A 23,366-nucleotide genomic window follows, 5' to 3' on the forward strand; every position below is an offset into this window, starting at 1 on the left:
TAGGGTTTTTCTTTCTTATTCTTTTCTCATTTTCTTTCATGTATTTAATGGCATCAACTTTGAAGACTTGTCAAACTATTCCTTGGAAGTTAGAATGTATGATCTGTATAGGAGAACTATATTCCTAAATCAGCAGACTGATTTTTTTTTTTTTTTAATCAAAGAAGAAAAGCTGTGCTTGTTCACTGAAGTGTTCTTTTCCACAAAGCTTTTTATATTCAGAAACTGGTGGAATGTTTAAGCTTTCTATGAATGCTGAAAGATACAGCATGCTATTTATGTGTTACATCAGATGTTATGTACCTAAGTCAGTTAAATTCAGCTAAATATTTTTATGGTATTTCAGCCTCACAGTTGTATTTACTCACAGGGTTTTTAACTTGATATTGAAGTAAAATTTATTATTTCAGTTTCAAATACCTAAATTACTTTGTTACCTATCAGTACTTCCTGCTCTTGTGTGTCACCATCAGGATACTTACCGAAGGCGCCAGATGCAGCGCACCATTACTCGCCAGATGTCCTTTGATTTGACCAAGCTTCTGGTTACAGAGGATTGGTTCAGTGATATCAGTCCTCAGACCATGAGAAGATTACTGAACATAGTTTCAGTGACAGGTAAGCGTTGCACTTGTTTTCCTGTGGCATGAAGGCAAATGCCAGCTTTTTTTTTTTTGGAAGGACTCTGTTGTTTTACTTGTTCCAGGCTTTGTGTTCTGAACGTTTGAGTAGGAAGTACTGTAGAGGATAACCTTTATTCAGCAGAAACAAGTGGAATAAATAGTATTACCTGTATAGGACTAACTGGAAAACTTCAGGGATTCGTGGATCTATCAGATGTGTTGTCTTAAATATTAAAAATATTTTAACACTACTTGACATCACAGTTATTATGGGAAATGTGTTAAGGGACCTCACCAAATGATGAATGGTAGTGTGCTGTACAGATAGATAACTAAGTGAATAGTAGTGTGTGTTGAAGGAAAAGGGCACTGTTCTTGTGTTTTAACAGTCCCAGTATTAATCAGAGTATTACAAGTTCTGAGTTAAGTTTGAAAATAGGATTTCTAAGCTTAGCATGCCTAATGAAATTTGAGTGCTAGGAAGACTGATACTCTCCTATCCTACTAGCAATACTAACAATAAAGTATTATGTTTAGTGACCTGTCTTTCTAGGGTAACATTTAATGCTTAAGTAAAGAAATCTTGCACTGATCTAATTAATAGAAGAGTCTCTCTTATTTTTCCTGTTGGTCTTTACATCTAGAGATGATTTATGTGTGAAAACAGAGCTAAAATTCTAAGTACACCATCTCCTCACACTGTTGTTATTGTTGGCAAATTTTAGTACAAATGTGGAAGTACAACAAAATCACAAACTTAGATATTTGTAGTAATAAAATACTGTAAAAACAAGCAGAAGATACCCTGGAAGAAAACTTTGTGCAATAATTTGTGATTATAAACGATGTCATGAAGCACTCCAAGAGCAGAGCCTTCAAGCTGTACATTAAATGTCATCTCACCAATAGGAATGCAGTTCTGGAAGGAAAAGTTGCTAAAACTTATTAACTTGGTTCACTCATCCTTTTTCTGTCTTCTAAAATGAGCTTTATTTGTAATTCATACCTTGTCTTATTAACTGAAAACCATTTTTTATTCATAGCTTTGAAATTCACTTCTTTTACTGATAAAGATGGCAGTTCTGGTTATTTCTTCTGACTGTGTTTTGTATCCCAGTGCACAAAAGATCTTTCACCACATTAGCATGAGTTTTGTGAACTTCTGTATTTAATTTTGTTGAAGTTTACCTGTAACAGAATGAGAACATCAACTTCAGCTCCAAGCTAAAAGTTATAATACCGGAAAGTACTTAGGTCAGGATGAGGGACATAAGGACATACATAACTGTTACTTTAGAGGGAAGGGAGAGGTTGAGGAAGGTATCTTTGGAAAGGGGGAAAAAAAAAAAGAAAAACCAGCCAACATAAAAACACCTGTGTTTCTTTTTTTCTGTTTTATTAGGTCGCTTATTGAGAGCAAATCAAATCACCTTCAATTGGGATAGGCTTGCTAGTTGGATCAATCTCACAGAGCAGTGGCCATATAGAACATCGTGGCTCATACTGCATCTTGAAGAGACTGAAGGTGTTCCAGATCAACTGACTTTAAAAACCATCTATGAGAGGTAGGTGGATGGTATGTAGTTTGAATGATTAAAATAATCATTGTGAATGATTATTGGGGTATTGTGGCTTTCAAACAGCGACGCAGTTGTAATTGAGAATTCCTACGGTCTAACTCTCCTCTGTTAACTTCTGGCTACTTGTAAAATGACTTTCATCACTATTTAATGCACCATGTATTCTTTGTGTTAAAACCAAAGGAATAGTATACTGGAATTCTTTTACAGGTAACTGTATGTTTGTTTCTTGATCTAACTTTCATCTCTACAGTGGTCAAGCTAAGTTTATCTAGTTAGACTTCAGCGCAGATTCTGGTTTCTACAGACTGCCTTTACTCAAAAAGATCTCTGCAGTTTTGGTGCTCTGTTAATGATGTGCTCAAGGATGTAGTATTCTTTTTACAGAAGTTAGAGTGTGAAGGTGGAATGCGAGCTCTTTCTTGGTCACTGATGCAAGTTGCTGTCTGTAAGTGCTCCATATTGCTTCTGAGAGCAAGAGGTGTTTCCAGTGAACGTGCCTGTCTGGATCTGCACTGCTTGTGTGAAAGGAAATGTGGATAGTGAGAAGCGACCTGGTGGCAGTAGGATGGTAGAATTGTCATTTTCTGATTGAATAAGATGACAAATACTGCAGTCTCTTTATTTTTAACAGATTTTCAATTCCAGACCAGTTGGTATGAGAAAAATCTGCAGAAGTACAGATAATGTCTCATATCAGACATTTTTCTTTAATGCTACTGAGGGAAAACCTCAGCTGTCTTTCTTTTTAAAGTTATGAAACAGATTTAAATTAAGCCATATTAGGGCCAAACTGTTGGATGATTGTGTCCTGAGAAAGAAATGCAGTCTGTGCTACTATTTCTGAAAGATTTTGACACTGTATCTAAGCAAAACTTTTTTTTATGGATACAGATTCTTCAGCTTTTTTTCATTCCTTGTCACCTGCATCAAGGGAAGGTCAGGCTGAGCATTAGGAATAGGTGCTTCACCAGAGGATGGTGGGCATGGAACAGGCTCTGCAGGGCAGTGGGCACAGCCCCAAGCTGCCAGAGCTCTTAGAACACACTTGTATGTAGGATTTTGGATGTACATTTAGATTTTGGGTGGTCCTTTGTCTTCTTTCTTCCAGCTTAAGATATTCTGTAATTCATTGCTTAACAGCAGAGGATATTGTCAAGTAATTGTTATTGGGCTTCTGCTGACAGCTTTGGAACAACTTTTTTAATCGCACATTATTTAGTCTGTTTCATGCAATCCCATTTGTACTGGTAAAGAGTAAACATGGGAGATTCTTACTCTGAAATAAATATGTTAGCACATCCTTTTCATTAATTCAAATTCCAGTTTATTTCTTCACCCTGTTGATGACTTGCACATGCTTACTTAACTCTCTTGCTTGAGAGATCTTAATCTTCATATTGAGTTCTCTTGTAGCGAGGCATCCATTAGGATGTTGGGATATTATTAATCTCTTAGGAGGTATGTTATTTTCCTAGAAAGCCTGTATGAAGTCTTTGCATTAATAGCTACAAACATATACCTGAAGTTAGTTTGAGGTTCTCATTAGTACCCTTTGATTAATTAGCATCAGCAGTACTAAATCACTTAGGAGTGAGCAAAGTCCAGTGCTGTCTTCAAGAAATACCAACCTGTTTGATGTTTCTGAGGAGCTGAAGGGAATATTAGAGACCTGAATTGTTCTCAAAAACATTTACTAGTGATTCCAGTGTAACGTGAAATCTGTAATAAACCAACTTAAGAAGGAAAGAACAGGCACGACTGAATGCGGAAGGCTTATTCTGGTTCTGGATTATTAGTTGTTAGCACAGACACTTGAATGGTTGCCAGTGTCAGGGGTTATTAGTTCAGCGTGGAGAAGATGCATGAAACCTACCATGCAATTTTGCCTCTTGCAATGCGAAGCACATCTGGAAGTAGTATTGCCACTTGAGTAGCTTGCAGATTCGTAATATAGGCATTAATAAACTTATTTTTAAGTTTATGGTGTTTAAAGGGTCTGTAATGTGAAGCAACAGTGAAGAACCCTGTGCCATCTCTTGGCTAAATCAAACAAAACCTGCCATGTGCTGAGCATGAAAAGGTCTATGAGCTCTCCTCTTGGATTACCTGAAGCTCTGAAACTTCTGTTTTATTCAAAGTAATCCTGTCAGCGTATAGCAGTGTATTACTGCTCTTCAGCTACAACTGTTTGAAGTAATTTGGCTTGAATATCTACTCCTGTATCAATTCAAAATAGAGTATTTAATTTAGCTCCTCTTTTAGAACTTCAATCTCTGTTTTCTTAGGTTTTCTAGTTGGTGGAACAGCTTTCCCATTTGGAGTGCCATGAATAGATACCAGATTTCTGTACTTATATAACTTCTACTCCTGTACTGAGTGCTTGTTACTTCTTCCCTGGCTTTTATTCTGGAAGGAGTTTGAAAATGTTCTGGTGCTTTAGAACAGGAACCAGAACATAATTTTCCTAGCATTGGATAGTTTGCATCAAAATGCTTTCTTACTGTGGCAGTGCACATTTTCTTTGGTTTTGATGCGTTTCTGAGCTGTAAGTGCGTGAGGAGAGATGGACACCTCCTTTGAAGATGGCAGTTTCAGAGATTCCTTTTTATATGTGGAGTTTTCAACTTGGTGGTTGCTTCCCCCCATGTGAGGGCTTTGATGGCACAGTCCTGTCCAGCATTAGGTCTCCCTTACAGTGCCCTCAACTGAAGTTCACAGAGTTGCAACAGGTACTTCAGCTGTGCACTGAGGGTATGACGAGAGGTGACAAACCCACTGTACAGCTGCTGCACGGCTGTTTCTGGAGGCAGGCAGCTCCCAGCTGTTCCCCGCCAGCAGTTGGTGCCGGCAGGGGGCGCTCGCGCGGTGCTGTGCCTGGCTCATGGAGCTCTGCGCTCAGGTACAGCATCACGGATCTTTTCCACCAGGTGCTTTGTTTTTCAGTGTCGATTCAAAGAATAAGCAATGCAGAAGGTATGGCTGAAATGAAAAGAATCAAGTAGTTGAGCGTCAAGAAATGGAAGAATAAAGTAGCCTGCCTATGCAGTTTGCAGATAATGTAGTAAAGGGAGAGCCGTCTGCTGTCACATCGCAGTGCTGTCTGTTACAGTTACACAACACTGAACTAAGACAACTGAAAGCTGTTCTAGAACTATTCATCAGTTCCTTAGTGAAGCTAAAGTGGTCACCTCCTGTACCTTTCACTTGGGTAGTGCTGTGCCTCTGCTGGCTGCTGGCAGCACATTGCAGGCTAATACCTGCGAGTGCTGAGTACTCAGAGCAGTGCAGGAGCCCGGAGCTGCAGTGTTCCTGGGGGAGAAGATATCAAATTGATTTTTGAGTAAATATACCTATAGCTCTTTGATTCCAGATAAACTAATACATTCTTTTCATGAATGATTGCTAGAGAATAAATTTGCTAGTGCGTTTTCTGTAGGTACTATGTAGACTGATGTGAAGGACTACTAATTAGTATCATGCTGTTGGGAGTAATGTGTCCTTACTGTCCCATACTTCTCAGAGATGGTAAAACATCAGATATTGCACAAGCAACGTTTTCCTAGGATCTTCTTAAAAAAGAAAAAGAAAAAAAAAAAAAAAAAAAGAAAATGAGCATCACTTTGCAATGTCTCTGTGGGCAGACTTTGTGAACTGATGCTGTTTGCTTATCTCCTAGTAACAGGTAGACATTCTGTGTTATAGTTCCTTCTTTAGTAGATGGAAATAAGCCCATGCTTTTCAATTATGTCAAATTTTGAAAACACATAGTAAGTCTGCATTGTTCACTCTTTGTCTCCAGATTCTGGAAAAAATGTCTTTAATCTTCGTGCTTTCTTTAACATGCCGTTTCATCTCTCTTGTGTCCTCTTATTTGCCAGCTTTTCTCTTTGCTGGTATGGATCTCTTTGTTCAGCCTTCTGGTTGGTATACTTAGTAGCACCAGTATTTACTCTTTAGAGCTTGGCTGTTGCCTTTCCAAGTGTTCTTTTGCCAACAGGTTTTTCATGCAGCCTTTCTCCTTGCAGGGTTAAGCTCCCTATTCTGATTTCTCATCTATTGTGTCCTCCTTTCCCCTTGGTGTTCACGTTGATCTGTGATCATTAACTGTGTCTTTTGTCCAGCTCTGGTTTCATTCATTTTATCATGTTCTTTTTGCATTCATTATTGTAGCATACACTTAGTATTTGTCTCTATTTATGTTGTGCTGAGTTCTCTTCTGTGTTACTGTAGAATCTTCCTAATGTCAGTTCTGTGTAATGCCAAAATAGCTTGTAGAAATTTCAGAAAGCAAACGTTTGTAACCCTGAAGGGGAGCAAAATCCTTGAGCGTTCTGTAAATGAAGTTGCCACAGTATTAAGTTGCCAGATTAAAGCAAGTTTTAACTGAACATTTGCAACTGATACTTTTCACACTTGTAAACTAGCCAGCAATGGGAATGTGCTGTTGTGAAGACTACATAAAATATCCGTGACACTAGAATGAATATCAGTGCCAGATCTAAATAAAGGATATATTGGGAAAAGCAGAGTGGCTTTTGAAGAGAGAAGATATTTTTCAAGAGTATGAGTTTTTCAACAGAGTCAATGAACATGTGAAGAATGTGATGTAATGTCTTGAAGTATCAGAAGTTTTAAGCAAGATCCTGAGAACATTCACATGTATTAAAACTTAGGGTAATTGCAGGCAAGATTGCTTGAGGAAAGCAGAAGAGGGAAGCAAAAAGGAGGAGTAAGAGTCCCATGAGAAACTCCCTCTCTGACTGAGGGAAAAGATGCAATATGGAGATTTAATTGGGACTACCGTTTCACAGAGGGTTGCAGAAGTAACAGCGAGCAAATTGCAGATGCAAGTCATTGTGGATATGTCTGTCTTAACCTACTGGGGAGAATGATCTCATCTGTGAGGCTACTAATGTAGTTGTGGTCTGTGGATCTGCACCTACAAAGAACATTCACAAATTCATTGCTGACAGATGAAAAAATACATTCAGTGCTCAACAGCAGTCAGAAAAGGAAATTGTGTCTTTAGGATTTATATCAAAGAGATGAAAGAAATTATTGTATTAAACATATCTGTGGTGCCATCTACATTCTGAACACTGTGAGATTCTAGTCAGTGTATTTCACATTGGATGTACCAACGTCGACAAGATCTTAGAGGATGAGAAGAGCCCTAGTTTCACTTCAAAATTTTTCTATGAATATCAGCACAGATCTTTTTTTTCCTTTTTCTCATGCTGTGAAGAATTTTGGTTTCCTTTGGAAAGAATGCTTTCTCCTTTGTTTCAGATTCTCAGGTTTTCCTCAAGACTGAGACATTTGAATCGTATTTCCCCCAAAGATATTGGTTAAGCATTTCAGTTTGAGGATCTGAGTCTTAACCATCTTGCTTCGGTTTTTTTTCTTATACTTTCTAATGTTTAAGGCAGTAAAACAGTGATTAGATATTAACACCTTCTCAATTAAAAATACTGATGTTAAAGCCAGTTGTACAAGGGCAATATGTTCTCATTCCTTTTCTTCATTAAGTTTATTCACTAAATGAGATCAACCTGCTGAACGTGTTTTCTTGTTTGTATCCATACCATAGAAGGAGCTGCATCTGTAATGCTTTGTCTATTGGAAGCTGCTCTTAGAAGTCACTGGAGCGATTTTGAATCAATCTTGCTAGTAGGCCTTTGTCCCTGTGAGCTCTGTAGGTGTCAATGAGAGACGCTGCAGCTGTGAGCTAACCAGTTCTCTTCTAGGTATGGTGGCTTTACCAGTCTGTCGCTTGTTATGGCTCTCGTAGCTGGACTGCCTTTACGGGTTGAAGTCTGTTCTGTGTGTTAAGATTTACAGAGATGAAAGTGGAACTTCAGGCATTTGTTAGCCTCTTGAGTTCAAGAGAAGGATTCAGAAAAATGACTAAGCAACCTTGTAAACACTAGAAGAACTTCGGGTGTCTAAATTTTTACCCCCGAAGTTCCTGTAGGCAGAGGCCTAAACTGAGTCTTGTGGTGTTTTTCCTTGCACCTGAAGTTTATTCAGGATCATTGAGAGTCAGTAATTGAAGCTCTTTAAAAAAAAAAAAAGAAAAAAGTGCACAAATAAATGTGGTTTGAATGTGTTTACAAAAGGAGGAAAAGATCAGATTCAGCACAAATCACAGCAGCTAAGGTTACTTCAATTAAAAAAAAACACGTGGAAGAGAGAGGTGGCGATGACTGTTTTATATGATATTCTGTGTGTGGAGTTAACTGCTCTGTAAGAACTTGTTCATGGTCATGACTGGATGCAACTGTGCATAGAGTATTTACCCTGTAACTATAATTTGATAGATACATGGTGTTTTCTGCTCTCTTGTGCAGTTAGGATCTAGGTTACTTATCTAACTGAATATAATTCTAGCCATTACGTGGTGAAACACGTAATGAGAAATACAGCTGGTGTATCTAAGGAGATTGTCCTGAAGGAGACCATGACTCACTCTGTTAATGCTTGAGAGAAGAGAGTCCTTGTCCCCAGAATTGACTTTCCATTTTGTTTAATGACATAGAATTTAGGTAGTCACACAGCCTTCTATTCAAGCATTTCCTCCTGGCTACTTTGGTGTTGCTCTGCTTGTCATGTGTGATGTCACGAGGGACAGTCTTAACTGTCACTTTTTTTTCCCCAAGCTTTGCTCAAACTGAGGTACTGAGAAAGCTTTGTGAGGATACTGGCAAGTTGTTGCTGGTCCCTGGATTTCTGTGACATGCCTATTCTTACACATTCATTCAAAATATTAGAACATGATAGCTTGGCTCAAGATGGAAGGAACACTCACAAGCCATCTGTTCAGCTTAGGAGCTCCACCCTTTACTTAATTTCCTTGAAAACATGCTGCTTAGAAACTAAAGGAAACTATGAAAATCAAGAATCTTAAGTCTTTGATTAAAAAAAAAAAAAAAAAAAGAAAAAAGAGATCTTCCAGGATGAGAAAATGGTTGTGTTTTCCTCAGAGTTGTAAGTAGCCATTGTTTTAAACACAACAACATAATATTCACTTTGGCTGAATTTAACATCCACGTATCTATGTGTACCTAGCTGTGTTTGATGGCAAATCCACGTGTCAAAGCAGAACATAATCAAGCTTTGAAGAATAACATAGTAGCTTGCTTTTATTCCAGATTCTTTTTGTGGGTAGAACTGAAGGATATAAACTAGCTATAGTTCTTTTATGAGGTTTTGTTAATGCATTTGTAACTGTTACACTGTTCTAAGGAGTAATTTGTAGAAGACACCTGCTCTGACTAATTCATAAATCATGGAAAGTATTGGTATTTCTTGACTTGTTCAGTTCTAGATACTGTCTTTCCAGTTTCAGGATGGGTGTATGATTTTGCTTGTTTGTTTTGTTTTTTTTTTTTTTCTTCAAGTCCCAGAAGTTACTACTTATGGGAAGTAACCATAGAAATTTTTCTCTTTAACTAACTGGAGGAATATTTCAGTATTCGGAAGTATATAAATATCAGACAACTCATCCTCTGGTTTTCCTTTTTTCTTTAGGTTCAGCTGGTAAAGATTAATGTAGTAATAAGTGGAACAACATTTGATTGTTGTGGATTTGGAGTTAAGTGGTGTTCAAATCTTTTGTGTGATAAGCCCATGTGAACCAAACTAGGCAGTCACAAAAATGCCTGCAGTTGAATATTTGTACTTCATTGTTTACTGCTTCAATTTAGAAGCAGTATTTACAGCATACTAAAAATACCACTAAGATACAAACGATATGAAATTATTTTATTAAAAAAATTGATTTCATTAAAAAAAAAAATCAGAAAAAAGTATTCCGTAGCACTAGTAGTAAAATTTATTTTTTCCCCATATAAAGGCTCATTTATTTTTATAGCAATTTGATGACACATCTGCTTGCTTTATTCAGCTGAAAAGAAAATGTTGGTTCTTGGTGTTTTGTAAAATTGCTTTGTTAAATTATTTTCGAAATCGTTCAACTTTTAACAAATGACATTTGATACTAACATTGGAAAGCAATTTCAGCTAATTAAGTAGATCCTTCTGTAAACCATTGGAACATTAAGATGACAAACTGTTCATTCAGGATTATTTTAATTGGTACAATTATTGTAATTTTGTTGCAATTATGTGTTGAGCTAAAAGCTTTTGTCTAAATCATTTGAGGGTTTTTTTGTTAATATACATAAGTAAGAAGAAAAGGAGTAAAATAAAGACTGAAGATAAGCATTATCTGTCTACTTTTCCATTACAGTGTTTTAGACAAGTACCTATTAAATTATTTTGTTAAAAAGCATGTTATATACTTTTCTGCAAATTTCTAGCAATTTAAAATGAGCAAGATTGTTTGAAATGTAACTTTTCTGGAAGGTTATTATGTTAATTCCAGTTTTGACACTGTTTAAATACCTTTCAATAAGAAGAGTGAAATTAACTTTTGAGGGATTTGCAACTTGTATGAAATCTATTGATGTATTAATTTAAGCAGTGTAGCTTTTTAGTGATTACAGAAATTAAAAGTGCCACATTCATCTCTTCTGGTCAGAATGCTCTCTGCAAAAATCTTTTGCCCAGGCCACATTCAATTCAATCACTTATTTTAAGAAGGCAATTCAATATTCTTGTAGGCCTCACAGTGAGACGTTGCTTCTTAATACTTAATGTGTACTTTTTTTTTTTTTTTTCAATTTCCTTTTATTGTCTCTTATTTACAATGAAGGACACAAAGTTGGGTTTCTTACACTAATTATGTCCCAGTATTAATGGCTAGAATGCCAGTTGATGTTGAACTACAGAGAGGGTCCAGAGGAGGGCCAGAAAGATGATCAGAGGGCTGGAGCACCTGCCCTGCGAGGACAGGATGAGAACATTGGGGCTCTCAGCCTCGAGAAGAGAAGGTTCTGGTGAGGCCTTATAGGGGTCTTCCAGTATATGAAAGGGGCCTGCAGGAAGGCTGGTAGAGACTTCTTGTAAGGGCATATAGAAACAGGATGAGAGGAAATGGCTTTAAACTGGATGAGGGTAGATTAAAATAGATAACAGGAAGAAATTCTTTGACGGGAGAGGATGTGGATGCCTCTCGAAGGTGTTGAAGGCCAGGTTGGATGGGGCTTTGAGCAACCTGGTGTAGTGGAAGGTGTCCCTGCTTATAGCAGGGGAGTTGGATCCAGAGAATCTCAAAGGACTGCAAAAGCTGATCAGAACACTACAGAAAGGAAGTTCTGAGTATTTTTTTTTTGTCTTTCTTTTTAGTTACCTTGCTAATGTAGACTAGTAAGTCACATTTCTGGATTACGTTCTAGATAAGCATATAAGAAGTTATAGTTAATGTGCATTACTGATATCTCAATAAAAAAAACAAAACAAAACAAAACACTTGTGTATTTCAAGTCACTCAAAACTCCTCTAGTTGATATTAACTTTGGATAGGACACAGAAGTCTTAATTTCAGCAACACAGTAAACACAAATTTCTGAAAATGAAATATTTTTACTCACGAGTCAATTCCTGAGGCCTTTGTATTTTGGGGGGAGTCAGTAAAGTTAGGAAATAAAATTGGAGGTAATGTCTTTTTGTACTTGAATGAATGCTTTTGTCAAAGGTGGGATATTTATTCAAAAATAGAAAAACCACTGTGGTGTAAGGTGGTGGTCTGGAAATGCCTATTTTGGCTACACAATACCAGTGGCTCATATCCTTGTGATTTCAAATCCTACAGAAACTGCAAATGTTTGCTGGAAATCTAAAATCCTGCAGGTAAAGGTATTGAATGAAAGAATCCCTGCACAAAGCCTTAAAGAAGCTTTGTAAATAACATTTGGTGGTCTAAAATACTGAAAACAGATTAATACAGTATTCTTCTATTTTACTTGTGTGAGTGATCCTGTTGGACGTCTCATTAGTAAGACACAATTACTTTTTTTGTTTGCAGCAGCAGTTTTTGAGCAGTCTTAAATTCTTTACTACTCCATTTCGCTGCTTTTCTATCTGTGTAATATCTTCAAAAAAAATTATTTTTTGCCTTCTCTAATTCAAATAGCACTGTAAAGTTGTAAATGAATCCAGGCATCTTAAACTCTATTAACACTTTTTAATTAAAAAGGATGTTGACATGGGATGTATTCTGAAAAGTTAAATTAAAATCTGACCTTTGTAATATGACTCAGTGGTAGACCATGATACTGGGCATGGGAGATTAGAAGTTTAGTAACTGTCCATCTTCTAAGAAAATGCTTTTTCTTTCTGAAGTGGTCAAAACCAGAAGACTCAGAAGTGCTTTATCTGGCATTACTCGGCTAGAATCGTTAGTTTTGCAAAGAAAGCTTTCCTGAATACCTATGGTAATAGCAGTTTTTAAATAGCTATTGCATCTGTTCAGTGAAGTCTCTGTACTGCTTAATATGCAGCGAGGGGGTTATAAGTTTCTTTCTAGGTAGCGATGTCAAACCATAGCTTTCCTTTTTTGTCTTTATTAAAGTAAACATTGATTTCCTCTGTTTTATCATTGTGCGTGATGACTTTTTATTTCTGTCTTTATACGAGTTTGTATATGAGCAAATGTTCTTTTTAATGTCCAAGCTACCTGTTGCAGCTTGAAGAGTATTTCAAGTGCTGTTGTTGATAGATTGATAGTACTATAAATTTTGTGGACTGTTTTGTATTTGAACATCTAATGTGGAAGAAATACACCCTTATGCCTGCAGACACTATTGCTATTTTGACCAGGTGCAAGAAGAACAGGATACACAACTTCAAAATATTAAATCGGTGGTATTAGTTTATTAGATATTAGAGAATAGATATTTAATGACCGGCTTACTAAGCATGAATTTTTTGTCTCGCATTTCAGAATGATCCACGTTTTCAAGGTTTTTCTTTTCCTTAGCATAAGACCTACAGGAAGAATGGTTTTGCATCATTTTGAAAGAGAAAATTATTTCATCATTTTAAGTTACTATTTTAAGTTTTGACTTAAACTATATGAAAGGAAAAACTTAAAAGGCACATTATAAGTAAAATATGACATGCCTTCTTGCTTATGCCTTCTGTTGCTCTAATTATTTCTTAATAATTCTAATTAATTAGGTCAGTTGCTTTTTATGGAGTAAGTTAATTGACTCCTACTTGCCTAGTTACTTGCTGCAGCTGAGGAAGATTGTTTAACGTGTTTGAAGATGAGCTTGTTGAAAGTCTTTGCTTTTGCTGTCAGGGGAAGAGGCCTGGAAAGGGCAGTGGGGATGACCTTCCAGCTCCGAGCTGTGCAGAGAAGGCTGTCTGCCTGCTGGGGAGCAGCTGGGTGGAGTGAGTGCCTGCAGGGCAGGGCCTTGTCCTCACAGGCGGGGGCTGCAGTCTTGTGGTACTCAAATGGGAGGAGCGTTGCCTTTGGCCATGCCAGAAAACATTCCTCTGATCCCCGTGAGTTTCTGTAGCCACAGATTGTGGCAGGAAGAAATCAGTGGATTGAGACCAAGGCCAGCAATGTGCATAGATGGAGCTTTGGCAAGAAGCAAAGGCAAAGGCCTGCACTTGAATGCAGTTCTCAAGTCAAGCAATAGTAGCAACCAGTGATGCTTCTCGTGGCGGTCTAATCCCAGGTTGCTCTGCTGCACTGTGCGAGGGCTGGCCTGCAGCTCAGAGGTGATGGATGTAGGGCCTGCTGGTGTCCTCCGGGCCCTGACCCGACTGAACAGGGAGTGTGGGACAACACAGCCTGCTGCGTGGGTGGAGATGGGCAAAGCCTCTTCCTTTTGACCACCACCTGCCTTGGTGGTGAAGGAGCGTGTCCTCTGGTGGTGACCTCTCCTGCAGAAGGTGGTGGCAAGCATGCTGTGCCACACAGGGCCTGATGGCTTAGCATCTGCCTTTAGCCTGCGCTGGCAACACTCATTGCTGCTGGACCACGGTGGTTATTTCCCAATCAGTTGTGGAAATGTAAAAATGAACAAAAATGAAAAGATCTGTAGCAAAATCGGGGTCTTTTGAGTGGAACGTTCAAATGATTTATCAGTATGTATTTTAACTATTTTCTTGAGGAAATCATTATTGGACATCACTGAAATACAACTTAATCCAAGGCAGCTCTTAATTATGGCTGCTGGTGGTAAGGCCATCGGAGGCATAGTAGAATGAATTTTTAAGCTTTTGTCAATGTAATATTCTGTTTTAGGCCCTTTTTTTATATATATATATTGGTAGTTTTTCACAGAAACAGACATTCAGCAATGCTGACAGTTTTTTTGATGTTTGTGGTTGATAGGGCAATTTTTCTCCCTCAGTAGTATCTAGCCTGACAATGAGAATAGAGTGTTCACAGGGCTTAATTGTTAGATCTGTGTACTTATATTCTGGAAAAAGTAACTCCTGAAGTGCTTTACATATAACCTTATATATTTTTTTTAATCTAAGAAGTACAGACACATGCCATTCCTGTGGCTCTTAGCCAGCAGATTATCATTTGTATAAAATTTCTTTCAAAGGCGTAGTTTAAGGCATTGAGCTCAGGAGGTCAGAATAGAGACTTCAATCTGTACACCAGCAGTGGGCTACTGGCTTCTGAACAGAAGCTTTGTTGGTCATATTCAGAACACAGTTCACATTCATACTTAAGTAGAGCTGGCATTAAAATTCAGCTAATTTGTTTCATGTGATTCATCAGCTGTGTATTTGATTTAAATCTATGTCACATTCTCTTTCAGCATTTTATTTTGTAGACTCAAGTGTTGAAATAGGCCACTCTTTAACTCCTTGGTCCCTGACTTCGGTACTGACTTAATCTTTGTTTTGCTTGTTTTAAACTCTTGTCTGGAATACTGAAAATAAATATGCATAACTGAAATGTATGTTAATTAAATTTATGGTATTTCATTTAAAAACATGTACATTTACACATAGGGTCTTCCACCTTGCCTCATATAAAACTAACATAATAGCCAGACTTGCAAAGTTGACATAAGCAGATTTTGCTGACTGGACAGGTTTTTTGATAGTGCCTTTAGTCTTAAATTTTTCTAGCTTTTGACCATTCACTCTTGATGTGAAGACACTGCTTATAAAAGCATAGTATAGAAGCAGCCATTTGTTAGGTACATGATCCATTTAGCTATTTTCTCTAATATTTGGTAAAATTAACAGGAATGTCTTAATTTTAGTATAGCACAAGACAGCACTAACAGATCGAAGTGAGAGATTTGCACACAGTTGAAATGCTTTTTTGATGTAAAAGAGTTGCACTTACATCAGGTATCTAGCACTGATCCTCAGTTCCTTTATGTCTGTTAATACTAAATCCTAAATATTCTGTGTAAATTTGCCATTGTTATTTCTGGAACAATCCATTGTACCTGAAGTAGTAGGGGAGCTAAAATAAAGATCAAAGAAAGTCATTGTTTTTAAAAGCTAACAAGTTGTGAAATAAGATAGTTCAGCTAATTGTAGATGTAGTTCGTTAGCTATTAAAAATATATTTCAGATCCAACCAGATTTTGTTTGAAGTGTTTTCTTTTTTTTACATTAAGGCAAACATTTAGTACTCCTCATTCCTCCATGAAACTCCTTTATGTGAGAGCATACAGAAAAACCTACCACAAAACACATACAGAGAAAAAAACCAAAAAGACACCATTGCTTCCAGTAGTCACAGTGCATCGGCGTTGACCTTGTCTCACTGTTTTGTTGATCTTTTTTTTGTTTGTTTTTCTCTGTTGGTGTACTTGTGGCATCTTGTTTTAGAAGGTGAGTTAGTTGGGAGCAGATGCTTGTTTACCATGAAATCTCACATGGTTGGGTTCTGATCAGTGATTAAGAAACCTGACTGTTCCTGTTGGAAGAAATATTAGTTTGAAAGTTGGAACTTTAACTCTGTAATTTCTAATTTCTGTATTAGAATTTGAGTGAATACTTCAGGTTAATGTTGACATGTTAACTTGCCGTTACTTTGGATTTGAAGTTAGAACTATAAATTCCTGATCTGATTTCAGTGAATAACCATACTCTAATTATTATGGTTTGTTTATCCATTTTTCTCTCTCCAGAATTTCAAAGAATATTCCTACAACTAAAGATGTTGAACCACTGCTTGAAATTGATGGAGATATACGGAACTTTGAAGTATTTTTATCTTCTCGAACACCTGTTCTTGTAGCACGTGATGTAAGAACATTTTTGCCATGTACTGTCAACTTAGATCCCAAACTACGGGAAATCATTGCAGGTAAGCATGTTTTCAAATGAATAAAAAATGATAATTGAGGTAGAGCTGCTTTGCATATTGCACAGGATCCTGAGTTGTTCATCAGTTCAAACTTTCACGTCGTCTGACCTGACTGCAGTAGCAAGTTGTTCAGTTCTACTTTGTAGCTTTCTATACAGGACAAATCATACTAGTCTTAAAGCAGTTCTTCAGAATGGACAAAATATTGTTAATGGTTGATTCAAAGATAGCTTTAGCAGTTGTGAGAAAACAGTACATGTATCACAGTGATATTTTATTTGTAGAAATGCAAATTTACTTCAAGTAGTTTTTAACAATTTCAGGTGGCATCAGGTCCTTTAGAAGTGAAGCCAGTGAAACAGAATGTAATGTCTCCAATCTGATGCATCCCCTGCTAGACACCTGTGCTGTTGGTACATGCCAGTCATTTTTTTTTAGTCTGTGTTAGGATGATATTTAAATCCCTAATAGGGTAGCTGTTGTTCGTTGTTATTACTAGCTTGTAGTCTCAAAAAGTGAACTCAGATTCAGGTATGTGCTTGACAGTAAAAATTCTGACAACTGCTGAAGTGGACTGATGTGACCTCTAATATGACAGAGGTTGCTGTTTGATCTGGAGTAAGGCCAAGGCATCCTAATATTTGTCCTTGTGTAAAGATGCTAAAACTTTGAAGAAAACCTGATCTTTAGATTTAAAATGGGATCCTTATGAGTTTCTGATCTGATAGTATCCTTAGTGGGTTGTGAATCCCTTGTGTTTTAGTAAGTGCCCATTGCCTCTTGTCCTGTTGCTGAGCACCACTGAAAAGAGCCTGGTTCCATCCTCTCTGCACCCTCCATCCAGGTATTTCTGAACATGCTTCTGAGCCGCTTGTTCTCCAGCCTCAGCAGCCCCAACTCCCTCAGCCTCTCCTCACAGGAGGGTCTTCTGTCTGAGCCCTCTGGTGGGCTCTTTCCAGTATGTCTGTATCTTTGGCATTGACGGGCCCAGAACTGGACACAGTGGGCAAACAAATCAAAACTTGTTCAAGTATCTCAGGCTCAATCTCATTCTCCTTTTACCTTTGTTCTTCAGATGTTCGTGCTGCAAGAGATCAAATGAATATAGGAGGACTTCCTTATCCCACATTGCCTTTACATGAGGCACCTGCCAGAGCAGCGTCTCTGTTCAGTCAGCCTTCATCAGCCTGCTCTTCTACAACCTCTTTCAATGGACCTTTCAACAGTGGAGTTCTATCACCCCAACCTCACAGCAGTTACTATAGTGGTATGACAGGACCCCAGCATCCGTTCTACAATCGGGTAAATAATCAAGAACCAATTCACATTCTTCTCATTTAACCTGGGTAGTACTGCGTGTGACGTCTGTGAAATGTTTAAAAGACCCATGCGGATAATATTTACAAATGGAGCTTTGTCCAAAAGTCAGTACATTTCACAGTAATGTTTGCTCATATAGTCTTGTAGGGAAATGAGGTAAACTGCATTAGAGTATTACAAAAGGGAAGAAAGGTCAAACAAGGTCAAATGCACAGATGTGCTGCATAGTTGTAGGGTATTGCAGGCACACTTTACATGTAAATACACATACTGCTTTTCAAATGGTAAATTCTGCACACTTCACATACTTGCTTACAGTCATTAGAGAAGGTCCTGTTTTGTTTTTTCCCTTGGTAAATGGGGTAAACTACAGAAACTTAAAAATATAAAATAAAAAAAAAAAATGCAGCAACTTTGGAGGAACTGCCCAACAAGAACGTATCCAGACATGTCTTCTCTTTTATCTCTTTCTAAAGTTATTCTGGGGTCTTTATCCTTAACCAGTGCTGCACTGGTTTAAAGAATTAACATAAATTGCATCAACCATATAATTTTGAGTTATGTGTGGGCATCAGAAAACATAGTCTTAGACATGGCTCACATGTAATTTGCAGAGCTTTACTGTATAATGGGATTGAATCTAAACAATGCAAGATAAACTGTTTTTTTTTAACATTGTTCCAAGTTATGAAGGTATAAATAGGCTTATTAGGTGAGACAGCCATTTAAAGAGTGCCTTTTTAGATGCATTTTATAACGACATTCACAGTATTGATCTACTGAGAGGGATTTAGTTTGTAGTTATTTAAAATTGGAGTGCCCTCCACAAGTAAATTCTAACTTTGTATTTTTGTAGAGATATATTCAGTATTTTTTAAACCTTTTTTCCTTTTTTTCCTGCAATGTTATCAGGGAGAAAAAATATTCGGAAGGCGGATATAAGTCATAGATTGCTCCTGTATGCAGTTTTAAGTAGTGAGGTATGATAGTAGGTTAAGGTTCAATCTAATAAGCTGGGGGAAAAAAATTGAGTTATTCCTTAATATTCGTTAACCAAGGCAGAAGAGAGTATATTTAGCACAGAGCCTTTTATCTGTTCTAAAATTATTCTTATATTGACACTATATTGAGCATATATACTGTTCTGTTTAAAATAACTTGAAATGATGTGCTCTTTGCCCAACACTGATAAATGCTTATCTTATTAATCTTCCTGCTGATACTGACTCACTTAATTCAAGTGAGTGTTTAATTGGAAGCCCTGTTTTTTGTCTGTTCCTGCACATGATAAGGTTTTAAGTATGTGGTAAACTTGCAGTTTTGAAACGTAGATGTTTTTTGTGGTTCTAATAATCAATAAAAAAAGCAATTATTGGTGAATCATGAGCTGTCTTTACAAGTATTTCATTTGCTCATTTTTAAGTGCATACCTGGACTTCCAGACATGATTTTTTTCCTTTTTAAAACTCAAGTGCTTTTGTTTTGGCCTTCCTCTAAGGACTTTTATACTGCTTTCCTAAGGTATAAAGCACTGCATACTGAGATAAATACCAAGAACCCTACGATAGTAGAGAGGTTTTCTGAAAGCATTTTCAATCACTTTTCACTTCTGGAAGAACAGTATTTAATAAAAGAACACTGACGGATGATTAGGCTCTCCTGAACAACAAATTATCCGAGGGAGGTCTTTGGATGACACAGCACAGCGGGGTCAAATGCTGCTCTGGAGATGTCTGAATGTTATGGCACAGTGTTCTTAAGTTCCTTGGATGGATACGCTGCCTTTTTCTGATCTGTCCTGTTGTTTATAGGTGATCATTTGTTCTTAAGGAAAAAAAAGACAAAGCAAAACAAACCTTTGAGCTCTTGTGGAAAGCTCACGTTGCTTGTCTTCAGAAAATACTACGCTTATGTTCTCTGTGTTTCTGCTTTGTTCTTCAGATGTTCCTGTGTTATGCTCTTGAGCTTCCAGTCACGTAATCTCTTCATTTTTGGTTTAAGGCCCCGTTCTCCCTGTGCATTGCTGTGCTATGGTCCAATTCAGCAGCTCTTTAACTTGGCACTTTCGCTCTCAATTTTGGACAGTGATAGAAGGCTAACAGTTTTCCCCTGTCTGCTTCCCTGGTGACAACTTGGTGTCAAGTTCAGCTTCCCTAAGTCGCTGCTGTCACAAACCATTGTTAAGCTCATGTTTCTAATGGAGGAGATCAGAGCAGGAGGCATGTCTAAGTTAACTGAGTGGGAGCTAGAAATTATGGCATGTAAGGATTTGATTTTATTTACACCGGTGTAGCAGCACATTCTTTGATTCCTGAGCTGTGCTTATGACTTAAAGGCTATCTGTGAACTTGGAGAACAGCTCTGTGCTGGTTAATGCCCAGTATGTATTTATATTGATCTCACGTTTTCACTATACCTGTCTTTTTATACTTCGAGAGTTGAAACTGCGGAGTTTAAACTTGATATTGGAGAATTAATTCCACAGGTGGAAAGCAGTGGAGTAGCTGAAGCGGGCATGAGGCGTAATTAGAAATTGTGAACAAATTGTGGTATAATTGCCTTATTGGACAAATTTTCTCATTGCTTTGTAGTTTGATGACTCGCAACTGAAAAACAGGTGCTCACTTTGTTTCAGAAGGTAGTCTGCAGCGAGAGCTAGGCATGTGAACGTGGTATCATAATTAAGCATCTCATGCTTGTGGGTTTTCCATGTGGTTTAAGTTGCTAGTGGAAAACGGAAGCATTTAATGATTCGAGAAATAACATAAACTCTTTTTGAGAGGAGTTTTATTTCCACGAGATACCACAGAGCTTGTGCTTCAAGGCAGTGAATGTTCTGAATTGTCCTGTACTAACCAGTAGGTACGAGACAAAGCCTAGGCTTTGGTCCTCCTGCCTATTTGGCCAACTCAAGTTGAAAATCGCAGAACAAACGACTCCCACAATTTGAGTACTGATAACAGTGCATGCCGTGCATCTTCATACGTTGAAAGAGCATGTGAACCATATGGTGATAGCCTGAAAGTGTGTGCAAAGGCTGCCTGTTGCAGCTAAGGACAGAGAATCAGATGTATTTCTTCGTACTCGGAGTTGCTGCATACGCCATCGTGTTTGATGTACACGTGAATCAAGTTTCCATCTCTCCATCCATTTACTGCTGTTTCCAAATGCAGAACGCTTTCTTGGTTTGTTTTGATTTCTTTTTGTCCTTATTGCTAAATCCAAAGTGGAATACTTCCACAAGTTTTATTCCCCTCATACATTGGCCATCGAGTTATACCATCATCTAGTCTACACTAAATTTGGTGCAGTGGACTACTTAAAGTCTTGTCATGTGCAGAAACATCAACCAAGTAGTAAGTTTTGTTTGATACATAGCAGGGTAGTATAATTTTTAAATGTTATGTATAAAAACACCAGTGTGGTTTTGGATTGTTTGCTTTTTGGTTGGTTTTCCTCTTTTTCTTTGCTTTCAGAGAACTCAGTATTAAGAATGTAAAGAGTTCTGCACTTCTCTTTTTTGTGAAGTCTGAAGACTGTTGGTTTTCCATTACATTGCCTTAAAAGGGAATTTGCAAGGGAACGAAGGTCTTTACTTCAAAACCTAATTGAAGTTCATAGTTAGATCAAAACCAAGATTTAACAGTATTGGAAAAGCCCTTCTTAAATACCTTAGTAGTCGTAAGGTTTGTGTTTCTCAAACGTACACACGTGCACACATTTCAGTCGCGTGCCAGTGGTACCATGTGGATTTCAGGAAATGTGTTTGTGCAGCTGATTTTAGCACTTGAAGAACTGGAACATATGGAGTACTTTGTTCAAAATGAAGTAATTTGTGATTTTGAGATCGCTGTATCTCTTAGAAATGACTTATATTAACAGTCACTTATTAATATCACTTTTATTTTTGAACAACTGTTCTGGGTGCTGTGAAGCATTTTGCATTTTACTGAAAATCTGTTTATGAGTTCAGCAGCTCTGAGATGAATGAAAAATATTGGAAATGTGACACGTTACCACATTTTCCAAACAGCTGTTAGTGTGTAACTACTGTGAGCACCTCACTCTGATCCTCTTGCAAGCCGTGTTGAGGCACCTGCTGGCTTTGGGGTGAGCAGTGGGGGGAGGGAGGGTCAGTTGCTGAGGGGTTTTGAAGGACTCGCTCCAGAGCTTTTGATTGAATTCTGCTAAATGCAAGAAGTAAAGAACACTGTTAATAATTGCTCTTTTCACTTTATTAAACTGAACTACGGAATATGTTTTGTTGAAATAAGTTTTCTTTTGTTATTACATTTTGATTTGTGTAATTGTTTGTCCCTTCTTTTTGTTACGTTTATTTTTTTTCCCATAGCCATTCTTTGCCCCATGTATTTACATGCCAAGGTATTACCCTGGCAGTTCTCATCTCATCTCACGTCCACTAAAAACGAGTTTGTCCAGAGATCAGAGCAATGGCCTAGTAAGTATTTTGAAGGTTAATTCACATACTAACCTAGACAATAAGTATAGTGAATAATGTAAATGAAAATTGTTAATGATGATGCAGTATTAGACAAGTAAAAGCTGTATTTTACAAATAGTTTAAGCAAAGGTGTTATTGATATGTAATGTAAAATGTATTTTGTTTTAACTTTAGAAGCTACTCAGAGTTGAAAACATTCTGACATGCAGGTATCAAGATTGGAGAAGTTTAACCTGTAATATTGGCAGGAAAGCATTTCAGTGAATGTGCCAACTGTACTGCAGTAAATTGATACAGTACAATGTTAAAAGAAAATGCCAGTGATAAATTTATATTGGAATTTTATAATAATACAAATCCTATGACATCTGGAGAAAATAAAATTACGTCTCTTCCTGTTGTAAAGGCCAAATAAATAACTTAAAAGCAATGTTCTAAATATTCAAGTAAAACAAAATACATTTTGTCTGAAGCGTGCATTAGTTACAGCTTGGTTTTGTATACGTAGTTCAACTTTATTTACCCTTTGGAAAGGAAGAACAAACAGACTTTTCTGGCTTCCTATAGAATAATACGATTTCTATTAAGAATATTTATTTTACTGACAGATGGCTGTTCAAATGGAGTTAAGAACTAAAGAAAGCTTAAAAAAACCCCACAAAACAGGCAGTAAAAGCCTTACTTGTCAGTGGTTTAATTCTAGGATATTGATACATTGAATCTTTTCTTTAATCACTAACAGAAAGCAAATACGTTTATGTCAAGTTATGTATATTATGAGATCATTCTCATTCATTATTTACTTCATATTTTTTGTTTAGCCCTTGATCATTTTACCCAAACCATAATATTTTGTTGTTGCTAGGATGTTATCAAGGAGGATGCTGATGAGGGGCTTTCTTCACCCACAGACCCCTCAATGGTAAATGAGTAGTCATGTGGTGTGGAAATTTTAGCATCTCATTGCTTTTCCAGCAGTAATGAGTCTGCATTAATCGTAACTGCAGTTCACTAACACTGCATCGGTGGCTTTGGTGGGCAAATAGAGTAGCTGAAAACTAATGTAGTTTGTGAATGAATTTAAGAGCTAATATTTCACTTATAAGATATAGATCTTTTTTTTTTCCCTGTAGTTTTTCCCTTGCCTTTCTCAGTAGCTGTTGTGCATATTG

At 37.3% G+C, this 23,366-nt stretch overlaps 1 protein-coding gene across 6 annotated transcripts in view; it reads left to right on the forward strand.

Moving 5' to 3' along the window:
• The window catches only part of KIDINS220 (kinase D interacting substrate 220), a 59,153-nt gene that overhangs the window by 24,482 nt on the left and 11,305 nt on the right, over positions 1 to 23,366 (forward strand). For 3 of the 6 annotated variants that reach the window (XM_052672066.1, XM_052672058.1, XM_052672075.1), the window contains exons 21-26: positions 474 to 618; positions 2,026 to 2,188; positions 16,234 to 16,412; positions 17,488 to 17,714; positions 22,084 to 22,191; positions 23,060 to 23,116. In XM_052672066.1, coding sequence (XP_052528026.1) covers positions 474 to 618; positions 2,026 to 2,188; positions 16,234 to 16,412; positions 17,488 to 17,714; positions 22,084 to 22,191; positions 23,060 to 23,116 — 879 coding nt within the window. Of the gene's footprint in view, positions 1 to 473; positions 619 to 2,025; positions 2,189 to 16,233; positions 16,413 to 17,487; positions 17,715 to 17,966; positions 17,968 to 18,644; positions 18,713 to 22,083; positions 22,192 to 23,059; positions 23,117 to 23,366 lie in introns of all 6 variants that reach the window. The other 3 variants (XM_052672105.1, XM_052672085.1, XM_052672096.1) reach the window with 3 other exon arrangements.

This window comes from Tympanuchus pallidicinctus, unplaced genomic scaffold (assembly GCF_026119805.1).
Source record: "Tympanuchus pallidicinctus isolate F22 unplaced genomic scaffold, pur_lepc_1.0 scaffold1, whole genome shotgun sequence".
In the NCBI taxonomy this organism is placed as follows: domain Eukaryota; kingdom Metazoa; phylum Chordata; class Aves; order Galliformes; family Phasianidae; genus Tympanuchus; species Tympanuchus pallidicinctus.